Genomic DNA, 21,884 nt, shown 5'->3' on the forward strand with positions numbered 1-21,884 from the left:
TTCCTAATGCCTGGCCAGTACACAGCCTTAGGCCCTGACTATGCTGATCCTGACCCCCCACTGCTTGCCATCTTACACACCTACAGGCTCTACCCTCAATCCACACTGGATCCTTGACCCAGTTCTGGAATCAGAGTGGCACAGCTGCCAGCTGGCTTGCATTCCTGCTTCTTGTGTGGCACACAGCCTCAGATCCCATCCAGGCGGGAATTGTGATCTTGTTTCTTGCCCTAGCACTAGGTCCTAGCTAGATCTATGATCCTGCTCTAAGGTCAGAGCATCACGACTGCTGGCTCTTTTCTGTCCCTGCACCTTTCTGGATACACAGCCTCAGGCCCCAGGCTAATCTCTGTAATGTAAAGTTCTGTGTGAATCTTTCTGGCTGAGCCTCTTTCCTCTGCTCCCAGTTCCTGAAAATTTCTGTTTCCCCATACTAATCTGGCTGGGGAAAAACAAAACAAAACAAAACAAAAAACAAAAAACAAACTCTTGATTTTTTCCTTGGATTTCCCAATCACTGCTCAGTCTGGTACTTTTTCTTGATTTTAGTTGGAAAAGTTGTGGGAGAGAGCTGGGTTGTACATTTCCTTATATACTGTCATCTTTGACAATCTTCCATTTTTTTTTTTGGTAATTCAATTTTATTTTCTGTTCTGAATTCTCTACCTTCTAACTTTCCTCCCCCACTAAATGAGAAAAACAAGGAAACCAAAACCGACAATCCTATAATTTCAGTACCTTTTAAGGAAAAGAACCAGCCTGGCTCAGATGGCAGAGGATACTGTAGATATCTTCTAGGACACTATACCCCTTAATGACACAGTCCTAAATATATCAAGAGCAGAGGTGTCATATATGTGGCCTCTCCAATGCCCCAATCAGAATAAAATATAATTTGGAAATATTTTAACAAAATAAATAAAAATACAATAAAATCTAGATAACATTACATCTTCAAGTAAGTTACTATGCAGCCAGCAGAGAAACAGAGTTCAGACTCCAGTAGTGTCAATGCCTCTGGCAGCCCTCCTGCCCCAGCACAGGGGAACAATGGAAGTGCCCTTAGCATTGCTCAGGCCCTGGCAAAGGGAGGTAGTGTCACAGGGAATCAATGTTCAGTTTTCAACAGAGGAGAATGGATCTCAGACCACAACAGTGGCAATGTCTGCAGCAGTGCTCCTGCCTGAGGGCAGGGGGCAGTGAAAATGTTCTCAGGTCCCAGAATGGGAGAGGGAGTGGTGCTTAGGCCCTGGCATAGCAGGGCAATGTTTGCCCTGACATGAAGGAAAGCTGGAGGCTGAGGTCTCCTCTGTCTCTGAGGTTTCCTCCATCCTGTATTCTAGAGGCTATCTTTTCTCCCATTCCTTCGTCTTCTCCCCCTTCCCCCACCTTCGAGACCTAAGTACTGCTTCCTATTTACCAGGGTTGTGCTGACTTTTGCTAGTGACATCCACCAGAGCATTCAAAAAAAATTGTGCTTTGCCTAAAGGAATATAAATATTGACCACTGAAACCTACCAAGATGTCTTGGGGCTCACGGGATAGATTTTTTTTTTCTCTTCCCTGCTTATTTATTCTATCATTAAAAAAAAAATCTAGGACAATTAACTCCTTTGTTCCATGTAGTTTCATTTATGATTTCTTGAAATACAGCAATGGAAAAAAACAGGCTTTGATAAAGCACATCAGAATTCAAATGGAGGTACTAGACCATGCCTTAAACCCAAATCACTCTGGCTCTCACTGATTGGCTAACAATAGGACCCAGCTGAAGCCTCACTTGATTGTTTGGGTTTTGAAGGCTCACAATGAAGGTAAATAGCAATTGTTTCTGTTTTGGCCAGAAACCCTGAGGGTCTTCCTTTCCCAGATGGGATTTTTTTTTTTAGTAGGTAAAAGAGGTCATTTTTTGTCTCATTTCTTACCTAGGTTTAATCACTGATTGGGTAATGCCTCAGACAAATTGAGACCTGGGAAATACCTTAACTTAAAAAGGCCAAGGTCTCCCACTGCATCTGGGGCCATCTCCAGTTGTCCTGATCTATATCTTGCCACTGGACCCAGATGGCTGCCAAGGAGAGAGTCAGGCTGGTGACTTTGCACAGCCCTCCTTGCCTCACTTAAATCCAATTCACTTGCAAGTCAAGACATCACCTTCCTGATGTCTTTGGTTCTCTTTGAAAAGGAAGGATAAACAACAAAAGGGACAACATGCTGATCTCTCTTTCTTATTAAATGGCAGCAAGTGAGGCAAGGACAGCTGTGAAGTGTATGTAGAGAGAGTGGGGAACCCACTGTGTAGCTATGAGCTCTTGACACCTCCTTTGTATTTATTCTTTCCTGATCTATGTGAATACATATTCTGAGGAGGGAGGGCCCAAATGACAATGTAAGTTAAGGTGATCTATCAGAACCATCAGAAGTCTCAATACACAAAAATATTATCATCTACTAGAGGTGGTATCAATAACCAACAAGAGAGAAAGTGCCTGCATATGTAGACAATCACCCAAGGATGGCAGCTTTCATGGACTTTGGCCTTTAGTGATGCAGAGAAGGGTTAGCTATGGACTCCAGAAAGACATTTGTCCTCTGAGCCTAGCAGAGAGACACTCCAAAAGGGAACACCTCTACAAAGAGAAAACAGTTAGAAACCACGAACAGTTTGCCACATGTTCTCTACAAGTGTGTCTCACTATCTTTGTATTTTTCAGTTTGATTTTTGAACCTACTCTCCATAGCAACCTTGTGTGGGGTACAGATGGGGGATAATGAGGGGGAGGAAGAGGAGAGTGTGCTTTAGGTTTTGGGAAGAATGTTTTTGTAACTGTTCTTGGCATACTTTCTCAGTAAATCCCATTGGTAAAAGCTAATAGAGATCAACTGATTCTCATTGATAATGAGGAGTATGTTAGTGGGGGCTCAAGAGCTATAATACTAGAAACTCCACGTCTTTAAGGTTATCACCAGAGGGGAGAAGTAGTCATCCACTGAATTTGTGGATGTTCAAGTTGGGAGAGAGACCAGAAGCATTATTCATTGTTAATTATTTTCTATTTTTTTTAAAGTTGTTGCCTTTGTTTTTCTTCTGCAAATTTTCTTCCATTTCTGTATTTTTGTATTCCAAATTTGTTGTTTTTCCTCTGTGTCTCTACTTCTTGAGAGATTATCCATCTTGAGTACTAAATTATGCACTTCTTATTGTTGTTGTTTGAACATTTCAGTCATGGACAACTCTTCATGATCCCGTTTGGGGTTTTCTTGGAAAAGATAGTGGAGTTTGCCATTTCCTTCTCCAGCTCATTTTACAGATGAGGAAGTGAGGCAAACAGGGTTAAGTGACCTGCCAAGGGTCAACAGCTAGTGAGGCCAGATTTGAAATCATAAAGATGAGGCTTGACTCTGAAGAGGTGGAGGGGTTTTGGGGTGCTCCTAGTTGCACAGAGGCACCCCAAGGTCGCGGGGGGTTTTGGGTGCTGGGAAAAGCCCCAGATTGCAACGAAGGCTTGCCTGAAAGAATTCAACCCAAAAATCTTCTTCCAGCCAGAGAAAAAGTTTATTAAAGATAAATCACATATAGGCCAGGTCACTCTGTAAGGACGAGTGGGCGTGAAACAGTCTCCGCCTCTAGGCTTGAGAACAGCTCAGCAGCAGAATGGGGCAAAGGTGAGTCTTAAGTACAGAAAGACTGTGGGAGGGGTCTAGCAGTGGCCAAGTAGTTTGGAGTGACTGGAGGAGGGGTCTAAAGAGATATGGATGGGAGTGGCTAGTAAGCTGGGGTGAACAGACTCCTGGGTCCTGGACCTCATGGCACCTAGCTAGGATTAAGGGTGAGAAATGGTCAGGGGTCACAGGAAAGTAAAACAATGGGAAAGGCCAGTTGAAGAGGGGAGGTGGTTGACAAAAAAAAGGGTCCAGGTGTTTGGAAGGTCTGAGAGATTTGAATAAACAATGAGAATATATAATGAAAGGAACTGGAAGGGGGGGAGTTTGCTTTCAAATGGAGCTGGAACCAGTAGACAAACTTCTTCAAAGGTGCTTTCAAAGAGAGATAGAGTGAGTCTACAAGGAATCTAAAGTTTAAGGTTTTTTTCTGGGAATTGTAGACAGATCAGAGCCAGGTTCTTTTTAGGGCCAGGGAGGAAAGTGCATCTGAATAAGATTAAAAGGAATGAAACCCTGTTCAACTTCAGGCCCAGGACAGTTGTGCTACCTAGCTGCCCTTAAATTATGCACACTGTTATTTATATTTCTTAATTCTATATTGAGAGATCTGATTTCCAACCTAATTTCTTCTTTTAAAGATTTTCTCCTTCAAATCATTGTTTTTGCTATTGTGCATGATTTTTGGGTAGAAAGGCATAATTTTTTTTGACTGGAAAATGTTGGTTCACTTTTGTTCATAATATAATATTTTTGTTTTGTGTTTTGGGCATTTACTCATTTTTCTTCCAGTCTTTATAAGCTTTGTTATAGGTTTTTCTGCTTTCAACCAAGGCATTTACTTTTTTCCCTTGGATTTTTGGTCTTTTAGTCTTTCTCTTGTACTGCCAGTCACTTTTTTCTGGTTTACACTGCCTCCCCTCTGATGAAGGGATTATCACCTCATGCCTTGATTATTGCAATGACCTGTGATGGTCTGTCTGCCTCAAGTCTCTCCCCACTTGAATCCATCCTCCATTCAGGCACTTAGGTCATTTTCCTAAATGCAGTTCTGATCATATCATTCCTTCCCCTTCACATATAAACTACAGTGACTTTTATCACCTCACAGATCAAAAAGCATTCAAAGACCTTTATAACCTAATCCCCACCTACCTTTAGTCTTCACACTTCACTCACCACCACATATTCTTCTATCCAATAACACTGGCCTCCTTGCTGTTCCATGCATAAGACATTCCATTTCTCAGTTCTGGACATTTTCTCTGACTGTCTTATGTCTGGAATGCTCTCCCTCAATTCCACCTACTGGCTTCCTTGAAATCCCAACTAAAATCCCATCTTTTAAAGTAAGCCTTTCCTGATCCTTCTTAATTCTAGTACCTTCCCTCTGTTAATTATATCTTATTTATCCTGTATATAGCTTGTTTGTTTAGATTTGTTTGCATGTAGTCTACCCTATCAGATTGTGAGCTCCTTGTGGGTGGGGGACTGTCTTTTGCCTCGTTTTGTATTTCTAGTGCTTGGCACTGTTCTTGACATATAGTAAGTGCTTAATGTTGATTTCCCTTTTTCACTGACACCTTCCTCTTTCATTTTGGGGGAACACAAAAATGTGACCAGTGTCCCTGCCTAGAGTAAACTACTGGGGGCAAGAATTGACTGATCTAGGTTTCCAGTCTTTTATTTGGACAGATAAGCTTTTTCTCCTGCCCTGTTGAACTTACCCTTTCTTTGGATGGTCAGAATCTATGTCTTCCATCTCTTTCGGGGAGGAGGGAAACAGGTTTAGTCTATTACTGCTAGAATGGGATCAAATAAGAAACCCCATAATTTGTCCCTGAAGCATTAGCTTGTGAGATGTTACTTGTGCTTGGCTTACGGAGAGGATTGGAGGGTGTGGATGCTGAGTGTAATCTCTTAAACATTTAAGTCCTCTGATGTTATTTCATAAGGTTTTCATCATCTGTAGGAATCCTTAACCTTTAATTACTCTCTATGTAGTGCATTTCTTTTTTTAAAATCGTCAATCTTGTCATCTTGAGATTCCATAATAAGCTCCTATTTGGGCTCCCTGCTGCTAGTCTCTCCCATCTCCAATATATCCTCCATATAGCTCCTGTAGAAATGGAATGAATAATGAGTTCACTAATCACTTTGATTTGTTTGAGCTTATTACTATCCAGGAAAGGCTGAAATAATCTGGGAATCAAAATCAGCCAATCAGGAGGCAGAATGAATGTTGCTCAAGTTTGACCTACCAGTGATTCTTTGTGGTGTCCACTGGATGAACTCTGCTGTGCCAACAACCATGGGGCCAGTTCAAACTGGTTCAAACCAGCCCCAAATGGATAGCGCTTGACAAACACTCCAGTTAAAGGTACTCTTATTACTAGCCTTCTGCCTCCCTTTTTTGTAAAACCATATAAACCACTCTCTAAATCCCCAATCTTTAGAGCAGCAGACTAGGTTCTTGCTGTTCTCCATGCATATGCTATACTTGCCCAATAAATGTTTCCAGGTTTTGCACTTGAACTGTCTTCATTCCCTCTGTACACTGTACCCCAATTATTTTGCCAATTAATCATTCCCAAATTGATATTTCTAAAGCACAGATCTAACCATGTTACTTCCCTGTTCATGAAGCTCCTAGGCCTCCCTTTTATTTCTAGGACAAAATATTGATCTCCTCATCTGCTATCATACCACCTGGACCAAAATTCAAGCCTTGGAAGACTTGGAACCCTTTTATCCACGGAATTCCTACCATGGAAATCTGATGTCCTTACTGTAGGTTGCCTTACTCACCCACATCTAAGCCTTCTTCACTCCCCAGCCATCTCCTTGCCAGCTGCCATGTTGGTACCCTCCACCTTCTCCCTGACTCTCCCCATTTATTCTTGCTAAGGGAATGTCAGGTGTACTGTCCTATGTCTCCATTCACTATCCCTGGAACTTTCTAAAACAAAATATGGCTCGTTGACTACAGAATATAAGATCCTTGAAGGTAGGGACCACCAGACTGCCTAAGGAAGGGTGAACTGGTCCAGGTCAGAAATGGAGCAGGTTGGTTTCCTCATCTGTAAAATGAACTGGAGAAGGAAATGGCAAACCATTTCAGTATCTCTGCCAAGAAAACCCCAAATGGGGTCACAAAGAGTTAAACATGACTGAAAAATAACCGAAGTTTATTGAGTAGGGGATGACAGGTCAAATTTAAAACTGTGAAGATTTAAGCTGAGTGGAAGATGGATTGGAATGGGGAGAGACCATGTGACAGGGAGACCAATCAACAGGCTGTTGCAATAGCCCAGGTGTGAAGTGTTGAGGGTCTGGACCAGGGGTGGGGAACCTGCAACCTCAAGGCCACATATGGCCCTCTAGGGCCTGAAGTGCAGCCCTTTGACTGAATCCAAACTTCACAGAACAAATGCTATTTTTCAAGGCCACGTGTGGCCTCAAGGCCTCCTTGTGGACAAAGCAGACAGTTGGAGAAATATGTTGTGAAAGTAGAAATGACAGGCCTTGGCAACAAATTGGCTATGGGGGTGGAGGACAGTGAATGAGGAATCAAAGATGACACTAGGTCACAAGCCTAGGCGATTGGGAGGATGCCTCTAGTTCAGACTGATGTTTCCTGAACTTAACTATTTCAACTTCCTATTCATGTAGTTTGCAGGATACTCTAATGATAAAAACGTTACTGGCTCCACTGAGAACCTAAAGCTTCTCCTTTGCTCCTTTATTTCCCACATTTTTTCACATAATTATAGTCATGGCTCTAAATTTATGTCCTGGTGGTAGGATTACTATTTCTTATCATTTGGTACCCATGCTTTGTGAATTTGTAGACTTCTGAGACCATGGGTTGAATGATTCCTTTCTTGGATTGTGACTGCTAAACTTCTGAGTATTTTAACTGCTATTTATTCCCACATTACATCTACTTCATGTGGTGTCTAATTTGGTGGGTATACATAGGGGGTATTCTCCATTCCCCTTCCTCTCCATTTAAAGACGTTTTGATTATTTTTGCAAGACTCCAAGACAAATTCTTAGTAGCCTTTGTTAGGAGTACTCAATTCCTGTCCAGGAGGCTGTCATTTGAATATTTTAGCCTTGAAACGGTGTTTAACCAGAGGTTCACTTCTCAAATCTGCTTTCCTCTTCTGTATCCTTTGTCTTTTGACAGGCAGCAGTGATGAAACTATCACCTATGACTTAAGGTCTAAAATTTTTGCCCAAGTCTTCCTCATCTTTGACAATACTTTCTAGGCTCCTTCTTGAAGTTTCATCTGCATTCATGTGAATCAACAAATGCGGGTAGTAATCATTTGCTTTTGACAAATGTTGGGATGTTTTCCTTGGGGAAGATGTTTTTTGGTTCCAGGTTTTCGGTGCTTCTTCCCTGTGACATTTTTTTCATTCTCCAACTTTCTGATGTATAACTTGATTCACCTCTACTACTTTGGCTCCTTCTTCATTTTCACACTAAAGAGCTTTTATACTTTATTATTCTGGATAACACACTCCTTCTGTATTCCTCAAGCCCATTTGCCCTTTTTTCTAGGAGGGATACCAGTCTGCACCTTAAACATTAGTAGTATTTGATTGAGACAGAAATACAAACATTTTTGCACAACTTCATACGTATAATGGGTATCACTTTTTTCAATAAGTGGGGTAGTGGCTAGAGTGAGGCAAAAAATTTGGAATTCAAAATGAAAAAAACTCACATTATACTCAGGATTAGTTATTGCAAAATTCTACCTATTTTTATTGTTTATTGGAAGTGAAATATCAAGTTCTTGTCATTCTTGATATTTTCCTTGGAGATTAGCTAGGCCTTGTGGATGACTATAACTCTAAGAGTTGTCAATTTTCTTTATTATCTCTTCTACCCTGATACATGGCTAGTCTTTTTAGCACATAAAGCTTGAATACAAGCTCTTTTCTTCTTACATTTTCAATGTAGTTTTTGGGACAGGCTGTCCCTGCTTTAGACATGCCTCCTTATGTCTGTGACCCTCTACAATCACTCTTTCTGGAATTCGCTAGGAATGCTTTGCTAGAAACTCCCACTTCTTGCAAAACTTCACTAACCGAAGCCTCAATGGCTACAATATGAGGTGAAAAACCAATCAGCTGTGCCTTGTGAAATTCTGCCCCTTGCTATAAAATGCCTACCAGGATTGACAATCACAATTGGGGAGAGAATTGAGCCTATTATAACCCTGGTGTCATATAAGGAGGGTGCCTTTCAAAGGATCATTAATTGCTTTCCCCCTTTCTGCCCTGGCCTTCAGATTACAGTAGTCAAGGCTCCAGACTATCTATCCCTGTTCCGTCTGGATTCTGTACATATCCTCATCTCACTGGTGACCAAGATCTTTCCCCCTTTTCAAATTCCAACTGTGGAGAAGGGGTCAGCCATTCCCACCAACTGCGGAGAAGGGGTCAGCCATTCCCACCAACTGCCAACTAACTGCCACTCACAGGGCAGTCAAAACTGCCAGCTGAGGAAGTAGTGAGGCACCTTGAGGGAGTGGCAGGAAGCAGCATATGCCAGACCACCATCACCACCTTCATCACTCTCTCCCCTTAGATCTTGATAGAGACAGCTCAGGATTCTGAACCCAAAAGCCTTGAGAAAAACAAACCTTCCAGTATTGACGCCTTTAGCCATCACTCTGGGAAGCAACCCTTGTGGAGAGAGAGAGCCTGGCCACTTTGCCACTGCAACAGTCTCATCTATCGAGGACCCAGAAAACAAAGTTCTTGCCATCAAAGTCCTTGGAACTGTCAAATGACTCAACATCAGAAATTGCTATAATTTTATCAGTGGAAATGACATTAAAGAGGTATTACCATCTGCTTTATTGCTGCACCCTAAGGACCACAGGACCTTTCCATCTGACATGTAGCTGAATCCTTCTATATGTGTTTCCCTTCTCATTAGAATGTGAGCTCCTTGAGAATAGGGGCTGTCCTACTTTTATATTTATATCCCCAGTACTTTGCACATATTAAGCCTTAATAAAGACTTTCTTCACTTACTCAATCTTCATAGCCTTGGTTGTCTCATTTTAAGTCACATGCCTTCTCTTGTATGTTAAAGGTCTGTTGCTTTGCATAAATGGATTATTTTTATTCTTCTGCTCAAATCCCTTTACATCTCAGTCATAGACTGAAGCACTTGAACTAACAACTGTTCTTGAGTCCTCTATCTGCCAGAAGTCCTTCTGCTCTTCTCCTCCTCAGGTTCTTCTTCAGACTCTCTATCCTTTCAGCTCTAGCCTTTCACCTCCTTCTTGGGTTTCTCTCCTTGAATCCTTTTTGTATTAGTCATTCTCCCTTGATTTCTCAGGTCCTCTTGAACTTCTTTTCTCACATTCAGTCTCTGACCTTCTTTACAATTTCAAAATCCTCCAAATCACTCTTTGGATTACTGGCCTTTCTTTTATGTAATCATTGCTAAAAGCAAGAAGTAGAACAAATGGAATATATAGTAGTGATGGGTTGAAACTAAGATGATGATATCTAATACGGATAAAAATAAAGTACTGAATTTAGGCTTAAAAAAATTAATTGCACCAATATAGGATAGGAGAGACCTGGCTTAATAATTTGTGTGAAGTAACTGCTAATTTTAACTGATTACAAACATGAAAAATTCATGCATTTTTATATAGCAATATTAGAAGCATAATGTCAAGTTGAAAGGAGGTAAGAGGAACAGTTAACTTGAACTCATCAAACCATAACTAGGTGATGATATCCACATCTCAGCACCACATTTTTGGAAGGACATTGGTAAACCTGGAAACCATTGTATGCTGAAAGGAACCTTGAAAAGAGAAGACTTATGGGCTTTTCTAACAATTACAGCTATTAAAAAAGGAACTGGCTATCTAAAAGGTGAATATTTTACATTATAAAGACTTGAACACTAGCTGATCATTAGTTAGGGATGTGGTAGAGGGGGTACTGTTGTACCAAGTGGGAAATTGAACTAAATGACTGCTGAAGTTTCTTCTAGCTCTAAGGTTTTATGAAACAATTAAACACTTTGCGAAAATCTAAAAATAGAGATTATTTCAAGAGTAGGCTAAGCATTCCCAAAGACGTTGAAGGGGAAAAAAAAAAAGGATAAGTAGAAGGCCCATGATGTTGCCCTGGATGGATACTACTACAGAGGATTTATTTAAAGATAGGAACCAGAATTACACATAATGAGGAATAAGATGTGAAGAGTTTGTGATCATAGTAAAGAAGAAAATATCCATAACAATGAAATCAGGGATCCACCAAAGTAGTAAAAGCATCCTTAACAAATATGAAACACTGGTAGCCAAAAATGTTGCCGACAGGCTTCTTTGCAAAGCCAATTATGTTACATCAGTCTCAACACATACATCAAACAAACCAACATTTATTAAGAATGTACATGTTTCCCCCAATAAAATCAACATGTTAAATGAGATGCATGATTATCTTTTATAAAACATTGCAGAATGTTTTAAATTACAAGTATAATGAAAGATATGAATTTATAATCAATCTAAAATATTTCTGAAAATAAAAAATATATTCTCATCTCATCTGCCTGTTGTACTATAAATACATTTTCTCTTGGCAACTTTACATTAACAATAAACATTTCAAATAACTAAAAATACAATCAATTTGATAATGCACTAAGTATTAAACTGAAGGCTCAGTTTTATTGCACATAAAATATAAATTCTGCTAAGGTTATTCTATAAGAGATCATGCAGAAGAAATAATTTGCATGAAAAAGGACTTAGAAATAGGTAGAACACTTTTAATGATACTAAAAATATCAGACATTAGCAAAATTTTTATTCTCACATTAAGCTACATTTACTTCTTCAGGAAGTTATATTCAGCAAGTATGTATTTGAGTTCTAATGTCAATAATCACAGAAAGAATGCAAGCTATTAAATACACAACCAAACAGTTGTTTGCAAATCCAAATTCATATAAAACCCTTTCTGTGGATGGTTTATCATCATTCATCTCCTAACTCACCACCACCCTTTCTAGACATCTAAAAAAAGTCTGAAGAAAGCATCTCTTTAGCTTTATTTTAAATGGTAAAATCTTGAGTACAGTAAGCAATACTGCTTTCTCTAGCAAATACATGTACTTGACAGTCATAATTTTACCACTGAAATACAAAAAATTAGGGAAAAAAAGTACAGTTAAACATATACTATAAACTAAACCTCAATTACTGAAGCTTTCATTCAGCTAAGGGCAGAATTTTAGACCACGGCAGTTGAGTTAGGTATCTATAAAATTTTCAGTTACTTGTTCTGCCTTTTTTTTTTTTTTTCCAAATTTCCTTATCATAGTGGCCTATCACGTAAGTATCCCTGAAGGTATGCATCTTTCCATTAATAAGATTGTATTGAATAAACTTTGGCAACATTCAAAACAAAAATTATATTTGAAAATGTACTATGTATGATAAATAGAATACATACTTCTATAGCAAAAGCCATTATCAGCATATTATATTCTTAGTCAAACAGTATCTTTTCAGAAGATGAATATTCTAGACTCTGCATAATGAAAAAAGAGAGCTCCTAAACTCAAGGTCACCTGAGAAGAAATTTCAAGACTAAAGATTTCATAATTAGTATAAAAGCTAAGGAAATTAAAAGTGAACCACCATTCTTCCATGTTATTTCTGGAGTAATAAATAAAATCCACTCTGGCTTTTGCATACTAAAATATTTGCTAAGTGAACTATAAAAAAGTAAGTGCAAGCTTTCAGAACAGTGAGGTAAAATGTCAAACCCAGAATACACTGATAAACATGCAGCAGGGGTGAGTGGAAAGATCACTGGGAATTCCAGTCATGTGAAGTTCTGGCTCTAGCTCTGCCACTATGAGAATAGTAACCTGAACAAATAGTAACCAGTAACCAAATAGTAATAGTAACCAGAACAAATCAATTAAAATCAGTTAATCTCCTAATCTCAGTTTCTTCATCTGTAAAATAAATAGACTGAACTACATCAGGAATCAATAACCTTTTAAGGGAAAAGAGCCATTTTTGTTATTTTTTAGAAAATAATTCTTTAAAAACAATTGATGTCAAAGATTTTTACATCAACTTTATGTGCAATTTACACATTTTAAAATGGAAGACGGGCACTGGAGAACTCCTAAAACTTCTTCCTGTTTGCATATTTGTACAAATTTCTTAAAGTAGCTGTCAAAGGCAGAGAGAACCTGGCTCTGAAGCAATGAGGTATAAGACAGGAGGAATCACAGGTAGTAGGCAAAAAACAAGCTCTACCTACACTGCTCCTATGCTGAATGAGAGCCTAAATGATGAGAATAGCTCCAGATGGGGTAACTCCTCCTTTTAGGACACTATGCTTCCAACCTTGGAATATGAAAGCTCTGACAGTTTTGGGTCAGCAATCCATTGTTCCTAATAGTTAAGGCTTTTGCCTATTAATGAGAGGAATCAAAACACTAAAAGCTGCATAATAGTAAAGATCTACAGTGGCCCTGGCAACCCCTGGATCAGATCACTAAAGCTTTCTTTAGCTCTAAAATTCTATGATTATAAAACTTATGCAATATTTATGCAATATGCATAAAAATCACGCAATAATCAAATCAATGCTTAAGAAGCGGTTTCATGAATTAATCACTAGTGCTAAGTAGGAGCTGAAATTTCTTTATTCTCCGTACTTACTTTGCTTTATCTGGTTGGGAAGAATTCTTCACTTCCCTTAATTTTAGACCTTCCTGAGATAATCCATTACTATCTAAGGTTTTATTTGTTTAAGTAAGCAGACATAAAGTAAGGAAAGGCTGGCTCTCCTTTCCTTTAAAAAAAACTCAACCTAACACAATAGGAAAGAGCTTTTCAACAGAAATTCTTTAGTCCATTGTCTCTGAGAAATGTGCCATTATTAGTAATGACCTGGTAGGTTTAGAAACAGAGATAACTGATACTTAGCATCATCAAAAAGAAATAGCTAGATTAGCAAACAGATAGCTTACTAATAATTAACCTAAAAAAAAACTCCACTACACTTTCTTAGCATCTCCTTGGATTAGAATGTAACCTATTAGATCATGATTTTGATAATTAAAAAAAGCTTAGCTTTTCCAGATTATACATGCAGACTTTTCCCAAAATCTTAGCATGTATATCTCTCTCAAATGACTAAAAATTCTGAACATAAAGATGCAATTGAAATATGAATGTTGATGCTTTACGAGACAAAAACAATTGTTAAAGTGTGTACTATTCAAGCCTCATATTTTCTATTCTATCAAAAGCTTAAAAACTAATCACAAACTTTAGTAGTCATTAAATTATTAAGAGGTCTACTTCATATTTTTGTGTCAGAGGGTCGTGGTCTAACGAGGTAGCAATGTTCAACCAATGCACAGTCACTGTTTTACTCATATTTCCCAACATTTCCTAACTTTCTTCTCAAAAAGAGAATGTAACTGGAAGGCATTCATTTACCAAACTCCCTGGATAGGGACAGCTATTAATTCCTATGCATTTGACTGGGGTACCCTGAACTTACAGGACTGGGGTCAATGATATACCATTAAAGTGGTGGTATACAATGGGAACTTAAAAGAAAATGTAACCTTAGCTTGCTTCTATTAGCCAATTTAAAAGTTTTGAGTTGTCATGTCCTATGTGAGTATTTTTTGTGACAAACTATTTTCTTGGATAATAATTCTATTTATTGAATTTTTAAAAGTGATATTGTGAAATCAAACTTTTATAGTTAAATACTGATTATAGGCTCATTTGTAATAAATAAAATTGTATGCAATATTTCTATGGCTGGAAAAAAAAGTACTCTGAGTATCTTAAAAAAAAAAATCTAACCCTGAGAAGTAATTTTAATACTTTTCAGGTCAAGTATACAATAAATAGATTTAATTTTACTTGTACTTTCATTTTCTGATAAAGCTATTATTTGTATTTATTTTAAAAAAGCAATATTTTCATGATAGTCACAAGGTCAAAGAAAAAACTATTCCCCAAATACTTGTATGTAAGACACAATCAGAAAAGCTAACATTATATTTAATTAAATTAAAATTAACCCAACCTGAATGTGTATGATATGCTGAGTACAGAAAGGAATTGTGACCTTGGAACTTCTCTCCCAAAAACTGAAGTCAATATTTACTAAAATATAAGACTACAAAGTTTTATAATTTCTTATAAGAGAATGTTATAAAGAATACAATTCTGATAACTTTAAAATGTAATCTAGCAATTTTCCCATGGTACTAAACGAACTGACAACTATCTACTGGGAACCCATTACAAGTTGCCTACATATAATATTTTACTTGGTGATCCACATGCAGGATGTTCTTTGAACTCTATTACATGTTGGCTGAGAACATAACCTTGGCCAATTTTTTTTTTTATACTTTTAGTTCTCAAAATACATCAAAGCAGTAAGCCAATTACTTATTAATAAACCTATTACTAAAAAAAGTTGAAACCATATAGAAGATTTGGCAAAAAAGAATGCATCTAACTTCATGTTATATTGTATTATGTTAGGTTTTACTGTTAGCAGTTATGTTTTAGGGGTAGTAACTTGCAAAAATCTAAATCTATACAATAATGAGACAAATTCTAATACCATTTAATTACACCACCCAGAACTCAAGTGCTGCCAATCCCAAGACATAAATTATATATTTTTTGACATACGCTTAGAAAAAACAGGTATTATGCATATGATTTAAGGAGATGGAACATTAAAAGTTTTGAGGAAATATAACTTGTTTTAAAAGGGAATAAATGAAAAACTTTTTAAAAGTTCAGGACTATCCATGGGATGCAAAAAACTATATGAAAGAAAAAACATAACAAAGGCACACTATATATTCAGTTTACCCCTGCAACATTTAAATAAAGGGGGTATAAATAATCATTACTTTTTAACAATTATGAACAATGATCACTATAATATCCTTTCATAAAAAAGAAGGTACGCCTGTGCATTAAGTGCTCTGGATTCTGGAACCATTTGCACATGAGTATCACTAACATGCACCCATTGTCCTGCTGATGCTCCTGTAGTTTCTTTTAAACCTATAATACAAAAATAAATAACATTAAAAATCTTTACATTGTTTTTTAATTGTGGCAGTTAGCTCAAAGAATAATTCTAATTCTGAACTAAGACATCTATAAAGAAGGAGTTTAGGGTCTTTTTTTAACGTAGGGGAAGTAGAGAAAGAGGATATGTTGCCTCGATAGTTTTAGTAAAAACACAAAACCTTAAGAAAAACACGATTTTAAAGTGCACTAAACATTTTAAACTACCAGTATTTGACCTCTCCTCTAATATATGAAGCATTCTTGTTTATAATACTTAATTTTAAAAAACTGTAAAGTTTACAATAGAAGACATCATTGTAAGGAGTAGTATATAAGCCACTATCCTGTCTTCTGAAAATTATACCTGGATGTTATGTTATTTTACACATTTACTAAAGCTTTTAAACTTCAAAGTTGAACAAAGAAATAGAAACCTTGAATTCAAAGTATGACACAAATGTTTTAGGGGTATGATAATTTGAGATCCTTTTGTTCCTAATCCAACAGGTTACAGTCTAAAACCATTAGTTGGGAGATATCCCTTTACTTTCAGTTATGTTCATGCTTAGACTATTATTGAAATAGGAGTCCATGTTCTCTTTCTTAAAATTTCTAAAGAAGGTGATGCTACAATTTCCTTTACCAAGTTAAGAAACTTTTCCTAATATTTATCTTTTTTCATTCTTACCAAAGGTGTTTCATTTTGATTACTGTAATATAACTAGATAACAGCTCTGTGCACCACTACCTATCTCTATATATTGCTAGATGTTGCTGCGTATAAATAAGTTCCTTCCTGGGTAAAGCACCTTCCAAGTGGCACTTTTTCAAAACATTATGGTAAAGGTAATAAGATGGATATCTATGTAATAAGATAGACATATTATATACTCTTTTTTTCTTTGGTAAGGCAGTTGAGGTTAAGTGACTTGCCCAGGGTCAAACAGCTAATATCAAGTGTCTGAGGTTGGATTTGAACTCAGGTTCTCATGACTCCAAAGCTGGAGCTCTATCCACTGTGCCACCTAGCTGCCCCTTATATACTCTAAAAGATTTGTGTCATCAAGTCCAGTATTATTTCAGTCCAAGAAATATTCCTCTAATTACCAAGAAAATTCAAGTAGAAGGGCACTGTCCATTATTTCTAATGAAGACTATCTAGGACACAAATTTTCCTCTTTAGAAAAGTAATTTTTAGGGGGAAGCTAGGTGGTGCAGTGGATAGAGCACCAGCCCTGAAGTCAGAAGGACCTGAGTTCAAATCCGGCCTCAGACCAAATACTTAACACTTACTAGCTGTGTGACCCTGGGCAAGTCACTTAACCCCAATTGCCTAAAGGAAGAAAAAAAGACTGAGCTAGAAAAGTAATTTTTACTTGATAGTAAAATGAAGAAATTAAATTTCAATTTATTTGATACACATATGAAGCAGTAATTTTAATACCGAAAGATGAAATTAAGTATGACATACCATGGATATTTTTATTTCCAACAACTTGGTCTAATGATTTCTTGGAAGTTGTTCTGACTTTCACATAAGCTGTATAATGGCCTCCTCTCATTGAGCCACTATGTTCCACTATTCCATAAAGACCATAGAGAACTCTCTCTCCACTGGTTACATTCTTTTTTTCAAAGAAACAAAAAAAATTTCCAATTAGTATTTTGTAGGAGTAAAGGATGCTGAGGGAAATTCTAAAGGTTACTAATTAAATTCATATTAAGTCACCAAATATAGTTATTATAAAATTTGGCCATTACAGAACTTCTGCACATGGAAAATAGGGATGAAATCTACTTATTTAGAATTGGCAAGAAGCCCAAAGTTAGAGCATTAAATTTATTGTCTGGAAAATCCTAAGTCTTCAGGCTATTTTATTATCTAATAGAAACCAAAAAACTTCCCTTTCAGGAAGTACAAAGAACTATACTAAGATTAGATCAGCATTCTTAAGAGTATTTCACTCAATAGACAATCCCATGTCCCTGATATAATTCCTCTTCCTGTCTGTGGGAAAAAAACTTTATAGGCAACCATTAATGCACCTAAGTATCAAAGCTCCATAAACCACCTTAGGAGACAGGATCATTAAATTCAAGTCCATTCTTTAATATACCCTTTTTTGCGGACTGACTTATGACACTGAAGGTTTTAAGATCATCATATGATACAAAGAAGGTCAGAAACTTGTTTCAACAATAAATTGGGTGGTTTGATTGCTCATGGATCTTTACCAATGTCCTTTGCTTTCAGATATGTTGTGAATATTTATATATTATATATAATAATTATCCAAAGACAAAAGAAGGGATGACAGCGAATACAATATTCCTGATGCATTGATTTAATTAAGTAGTTGTGTATTTGCTTCAGGGAATGAATACGTTAAAAGCTTGATAGCTATTATCATAAATGAAAACAGTTCATTATATACTATACCTTGCAGGTAACAGAACAAAAGGGTGCTAAATCTAGCACAAGTGGGAAATCCACGTGTCTGTTTACTTTTCGCAGACTCAAACCAGCCTTCAAGAAAAAAAGTGTAAAAAAATGTTGAAATCTATAGAACTCATTTGACTTTGCACACTTTGCTACCTCAACTCAGTTGCTTTCTTACTCTGCAACTTCCCTCAGCATCTGGGGTCTTCTTAACTTGGACCATTCCTCTGCAGGCTGGCCCCCTTCTCCCACTGGTGAGTTCCTTCTAGAACTACATTCTGGAGGTAGGCCCAGGCCAGGCATGTTTCATTACCCTTCCAGCTGTTCTGATTCTGTCTCCTCTATTCTCCTACATTGGTAACTAACTCCCTCTATTGCCCCACTTTTCAGCTCCCTTTTATGTGGTCATCCCCATTAGAATGAAAGCTCCTTGAGGGCATGTACTATCCTTCTGCTAATATTTGTATTCCTCTAGCTAAGTACAGTGCCTGGCATGTTGTAAGGACTTAATAAATGCTTGTGCCGACCTTAAGCATAGCTCTTTATTACATAAAACCCAAAAGGTGGAAAAAAAAGTAAAATTACACAAAACGCATTTCCTATAGATTATAAAAAATATATAAAGGTGACATGGAGAAGTGGATTAAGGCCCGGTTCTCAATGTTGAAAAGAAAGGTTCCAGTTACAACTCTGACAACTGGCTCAGTGACCAGGAGCAAGTCTTTAATGTCTTGGTTCCCCAGGCGATTCTCAAGACTCCAAGTTGTGCATATGTTATACATTAGAATAGGGAGTTTCCTTACTGGGAGCTCCCTACAATGAAATTAGAGAGCCAGACCAAAAAACAGAAAAATAAAAAATTTAAGGTGACTAATAAACATTCTAGAACTGGCACTTGACTAACTTAATGCCTATATTTGAAGGTGCTATGGCAAAGATATTTATGCAGATTAGTGGCAGTTTTTAAATGAATATGAATAAACATGTAATTTCATCACTTAAAAAAAATAATTTAAACATAGTATAATGTAGTAAAAATAACACTGGAATTTTAATGAGACCCAGGATTTTACATGTGTGTTGGGCAAGTTTATAAACACCTAAGTTTCCTCTTCTGTAAAATAGTTGGGATACTTAACAAGGTAATTTATTAAGCCCCCTTTTTTAGCTGCAAAATTCTCTAATTAAAAAAGGATTTATCAATTAAGTAAGTGCCAAGAATTAGTAAAGTTATATGCCAATTATAATCAGGACCTGAAAGAAATAAGGATGGGCCCATGTAATGGCCTCTACCTCCTTCTGATATTAGGCTTCCACTGGAAGGCCCTAAGGGGAAAAACAACAATATTGGGACCCAGAATTTGCCTCTAGGTATTTTTTTTTTTAAACAGAAAAGCACTAAATTACAACAAGAGCTTAAGACAGATGTTTTCTTTATTTCTGACTTGTTTTCAAAGACAGCTTTTGTCCTCAGCTATTCCTGTTAACCATTTCTCATAGTTACAGGGAACTTAATTTTTTTGGTTTGTATTTAGGGTTTGTGGGGGAAAGGAATGGAGGCTTTCACATGTGAATTTTAAAATGTAAACTATTTTTAATGAAAAAATTTATTTAAAAATATTTTAAAACAAATTTTTATTATAAAAAAGTTAAACATTTTCTGTCACTTCAGTATGTATGATTCCATTGGTTTTACTATAGAATTTCTGGTAGTATACCATGGGATTTGAGGTTCCAATAAAAAATGCTGAAAACTCACCATTTCACTCATCTGATTGCAAATATTTATTTTTTTTCACAGCACTGTGCTAGGTATCATGGGAAAGATAATAAGAATAAGCTACCTTTATGGAATTTACAATCTGTAGGATACATAAGACTGCCACAATTAAAGTGCAATAAGGAAGACACAAAATGCTTGGTGGACGTTACAAGGTCTAGGTCATGATCATAAGCTACTTTTCAGTTTAATGTTTATATCTGCAGTAGAACTAATTGCATTGATGTGGACTTTTTTACCTGATGGAATCTTTTAAGATGGAGAATAAGAATGGCTGGAACAGCAGAAATGAGCAACTGTTTCCTGGCATTGGTATACACACCTTCTGGCTTCTTTTCTACATAAAACATAATTTTTAAAATATCTGTAAAATTGTATTAAATCATATAATATATAATTATTCACTACTGCACTGGTTATATAGTGTGATAAATTATTAAAAATTTAAAATATGGACTGGAAAGATCTATACAAATACAACTATAAGAAACAAAAGAGCAAGATTCATAATGACCAAAATGTAAATTAAGAAAACACTGAAAGACAACTAAATTCTGGTCAAATAAAACAGCCTTAGTCCCAGATGAACTGGGGTTAAAAAACACTTCCTTTTTTTTAAAAAATGATGAACTCAAAGAAAAGAAAGTAAAGTGCTGTCAATAAAAACTGCCATATGGGAAGGAACTATGAGAGTATTGTTGCTTCTGAAATGAGTGATATCAAATAAAATGTATAAATAAAAAAATCAGAAAAATAAAAGTGCAAGAAAAGAATTAAGTATAATCAGCAACACTTAAAATCACGTTCTACAGACATCTGCAAAGTTTCATTGTGACTGAGGTGATGAAAACTTTATTTACATAACATTTTATAAACTTGACTTATATATATTCACCTTTAAATTTCTCTTAAAACAATGCAATATTTAATATTATCTTGAGATAACAAAAATATCACTCTAACACATTTTCAGAAATGTAGTGTTTCTTATTGAACAAATATCCTGAACTTCATTGTCTCTTGAAAACTCCACCTTTTCTGTGCTCTTTAATATGAAACTAAATACATTTGTATAAAACTTCAAATCATATCAGTTCATTCTAGCACCTAAAAAGGCCAGGGAAAATTTAACCATGCCTATATCTTAAGGTCCTAGAGTACCTCCTAGAAGGACCAAATACAAAGATCAAAAGATCCTATGCTAAATTCAAACATCTAATACCAGGGTCAGCAAACTACAGCCTAAGGTCTTTATTTAAAATCCTTTTATTTTGAAAACAAAGTTTCATTGTATTTTTTGGGTGGGGGGGGCAGCAATCAGTGTTAAGTGACTATGTCCAGGGTCACATAGCTTTTAGGTGTCAAGTGTCTGAGGCCATATTTAAACTCAGGTCCTCCTGACTCCAAGGCCAGTACTCTATCCACTCTATCCACCTAGCTGCACCCACTGTATTTTATAATATATGATACACTCTTAGCTCATAGCCCCTACAAAAATTGGTGGTGGTGGATTTGGTTCAAGTTTACCAACCACTTATCTAGTATGGCCTACAATCACAACTGAGTTGTGTACCCTTGTCAACATTTAAAGACTGTGCTCTCTATGTCCATTGGAGATCTTGGAGTATTCAACTGTAACACATACAGCTTGATTTATCATAAACAATCTAAATGTTAATGGTATGCTACACAGAACTTTCTGGCTTCAAAATACTTGTATATCCTAGCACTTAGCACAGTACCTGGCACATATTTGGTACTTTAAAAATGCATGTTTATAAAAAATATTAAGAAGTGTATCTTGTTTTCAGAAAAACCTGTAAAGACTTACATGAGCTGATGCAAAATGAAGTGAGCA

General features: G+C 36.7%; 1 protein-coding gene across 2 annotated transcripts in view; it reads right to left on the reverse strand.

Annotated features, from left to right (window-relative positions):
• Positions 1-14,700: 14,700 nt before the first annotated feature.
• Positions 14,701-21,884, reverse strand: part of USP45 (ubiquitin specific peptidase 45) — an 81,926-nt gene continuing 74,742 nt past the window's right edge. For both annotated transcript variants that reach the window (XM_027854520.1, XM_027854511.1), the window contains exons 15-18: positions 20,266-20,363; positions 18,247-18,333; positions 17,278-17,431; positions 14,701-15,797 (exon numbers count right to left, since the gene is read on the reverse strand). In XM_027854520.1, the coding sequence (XP_027710321.1) occupies positions 15,667-15,797; positions 17,278-17,431; positions 18,247-18,333; positions 20,266-20,363 (470 nt within the window). In that variant the 3' untranslated portion in view covers positions 14,701-15,666. The remainder of the gene's footprint in view (positions 15,798-17,277; positions 17,432-18,246; positions 18,334-20,265; positions 20,364-21,884) is intronic.

Source organism: Vombatus ursinus, unplaced genomic scaffold, assembly GCF_900497805.2.
Source record: "Vombatus ursinus unplaced genomic scaffold, bare-nosed wombat genome assembly UNPS02000582.1, whole genome shotgun sequence".
Taxonomy (NCBI): Eukaryota; Metazoa; Chordata; class Mammalia; order Diprotodontia; family Vombatidae; genus Vombatus; species Vombatus ursinus.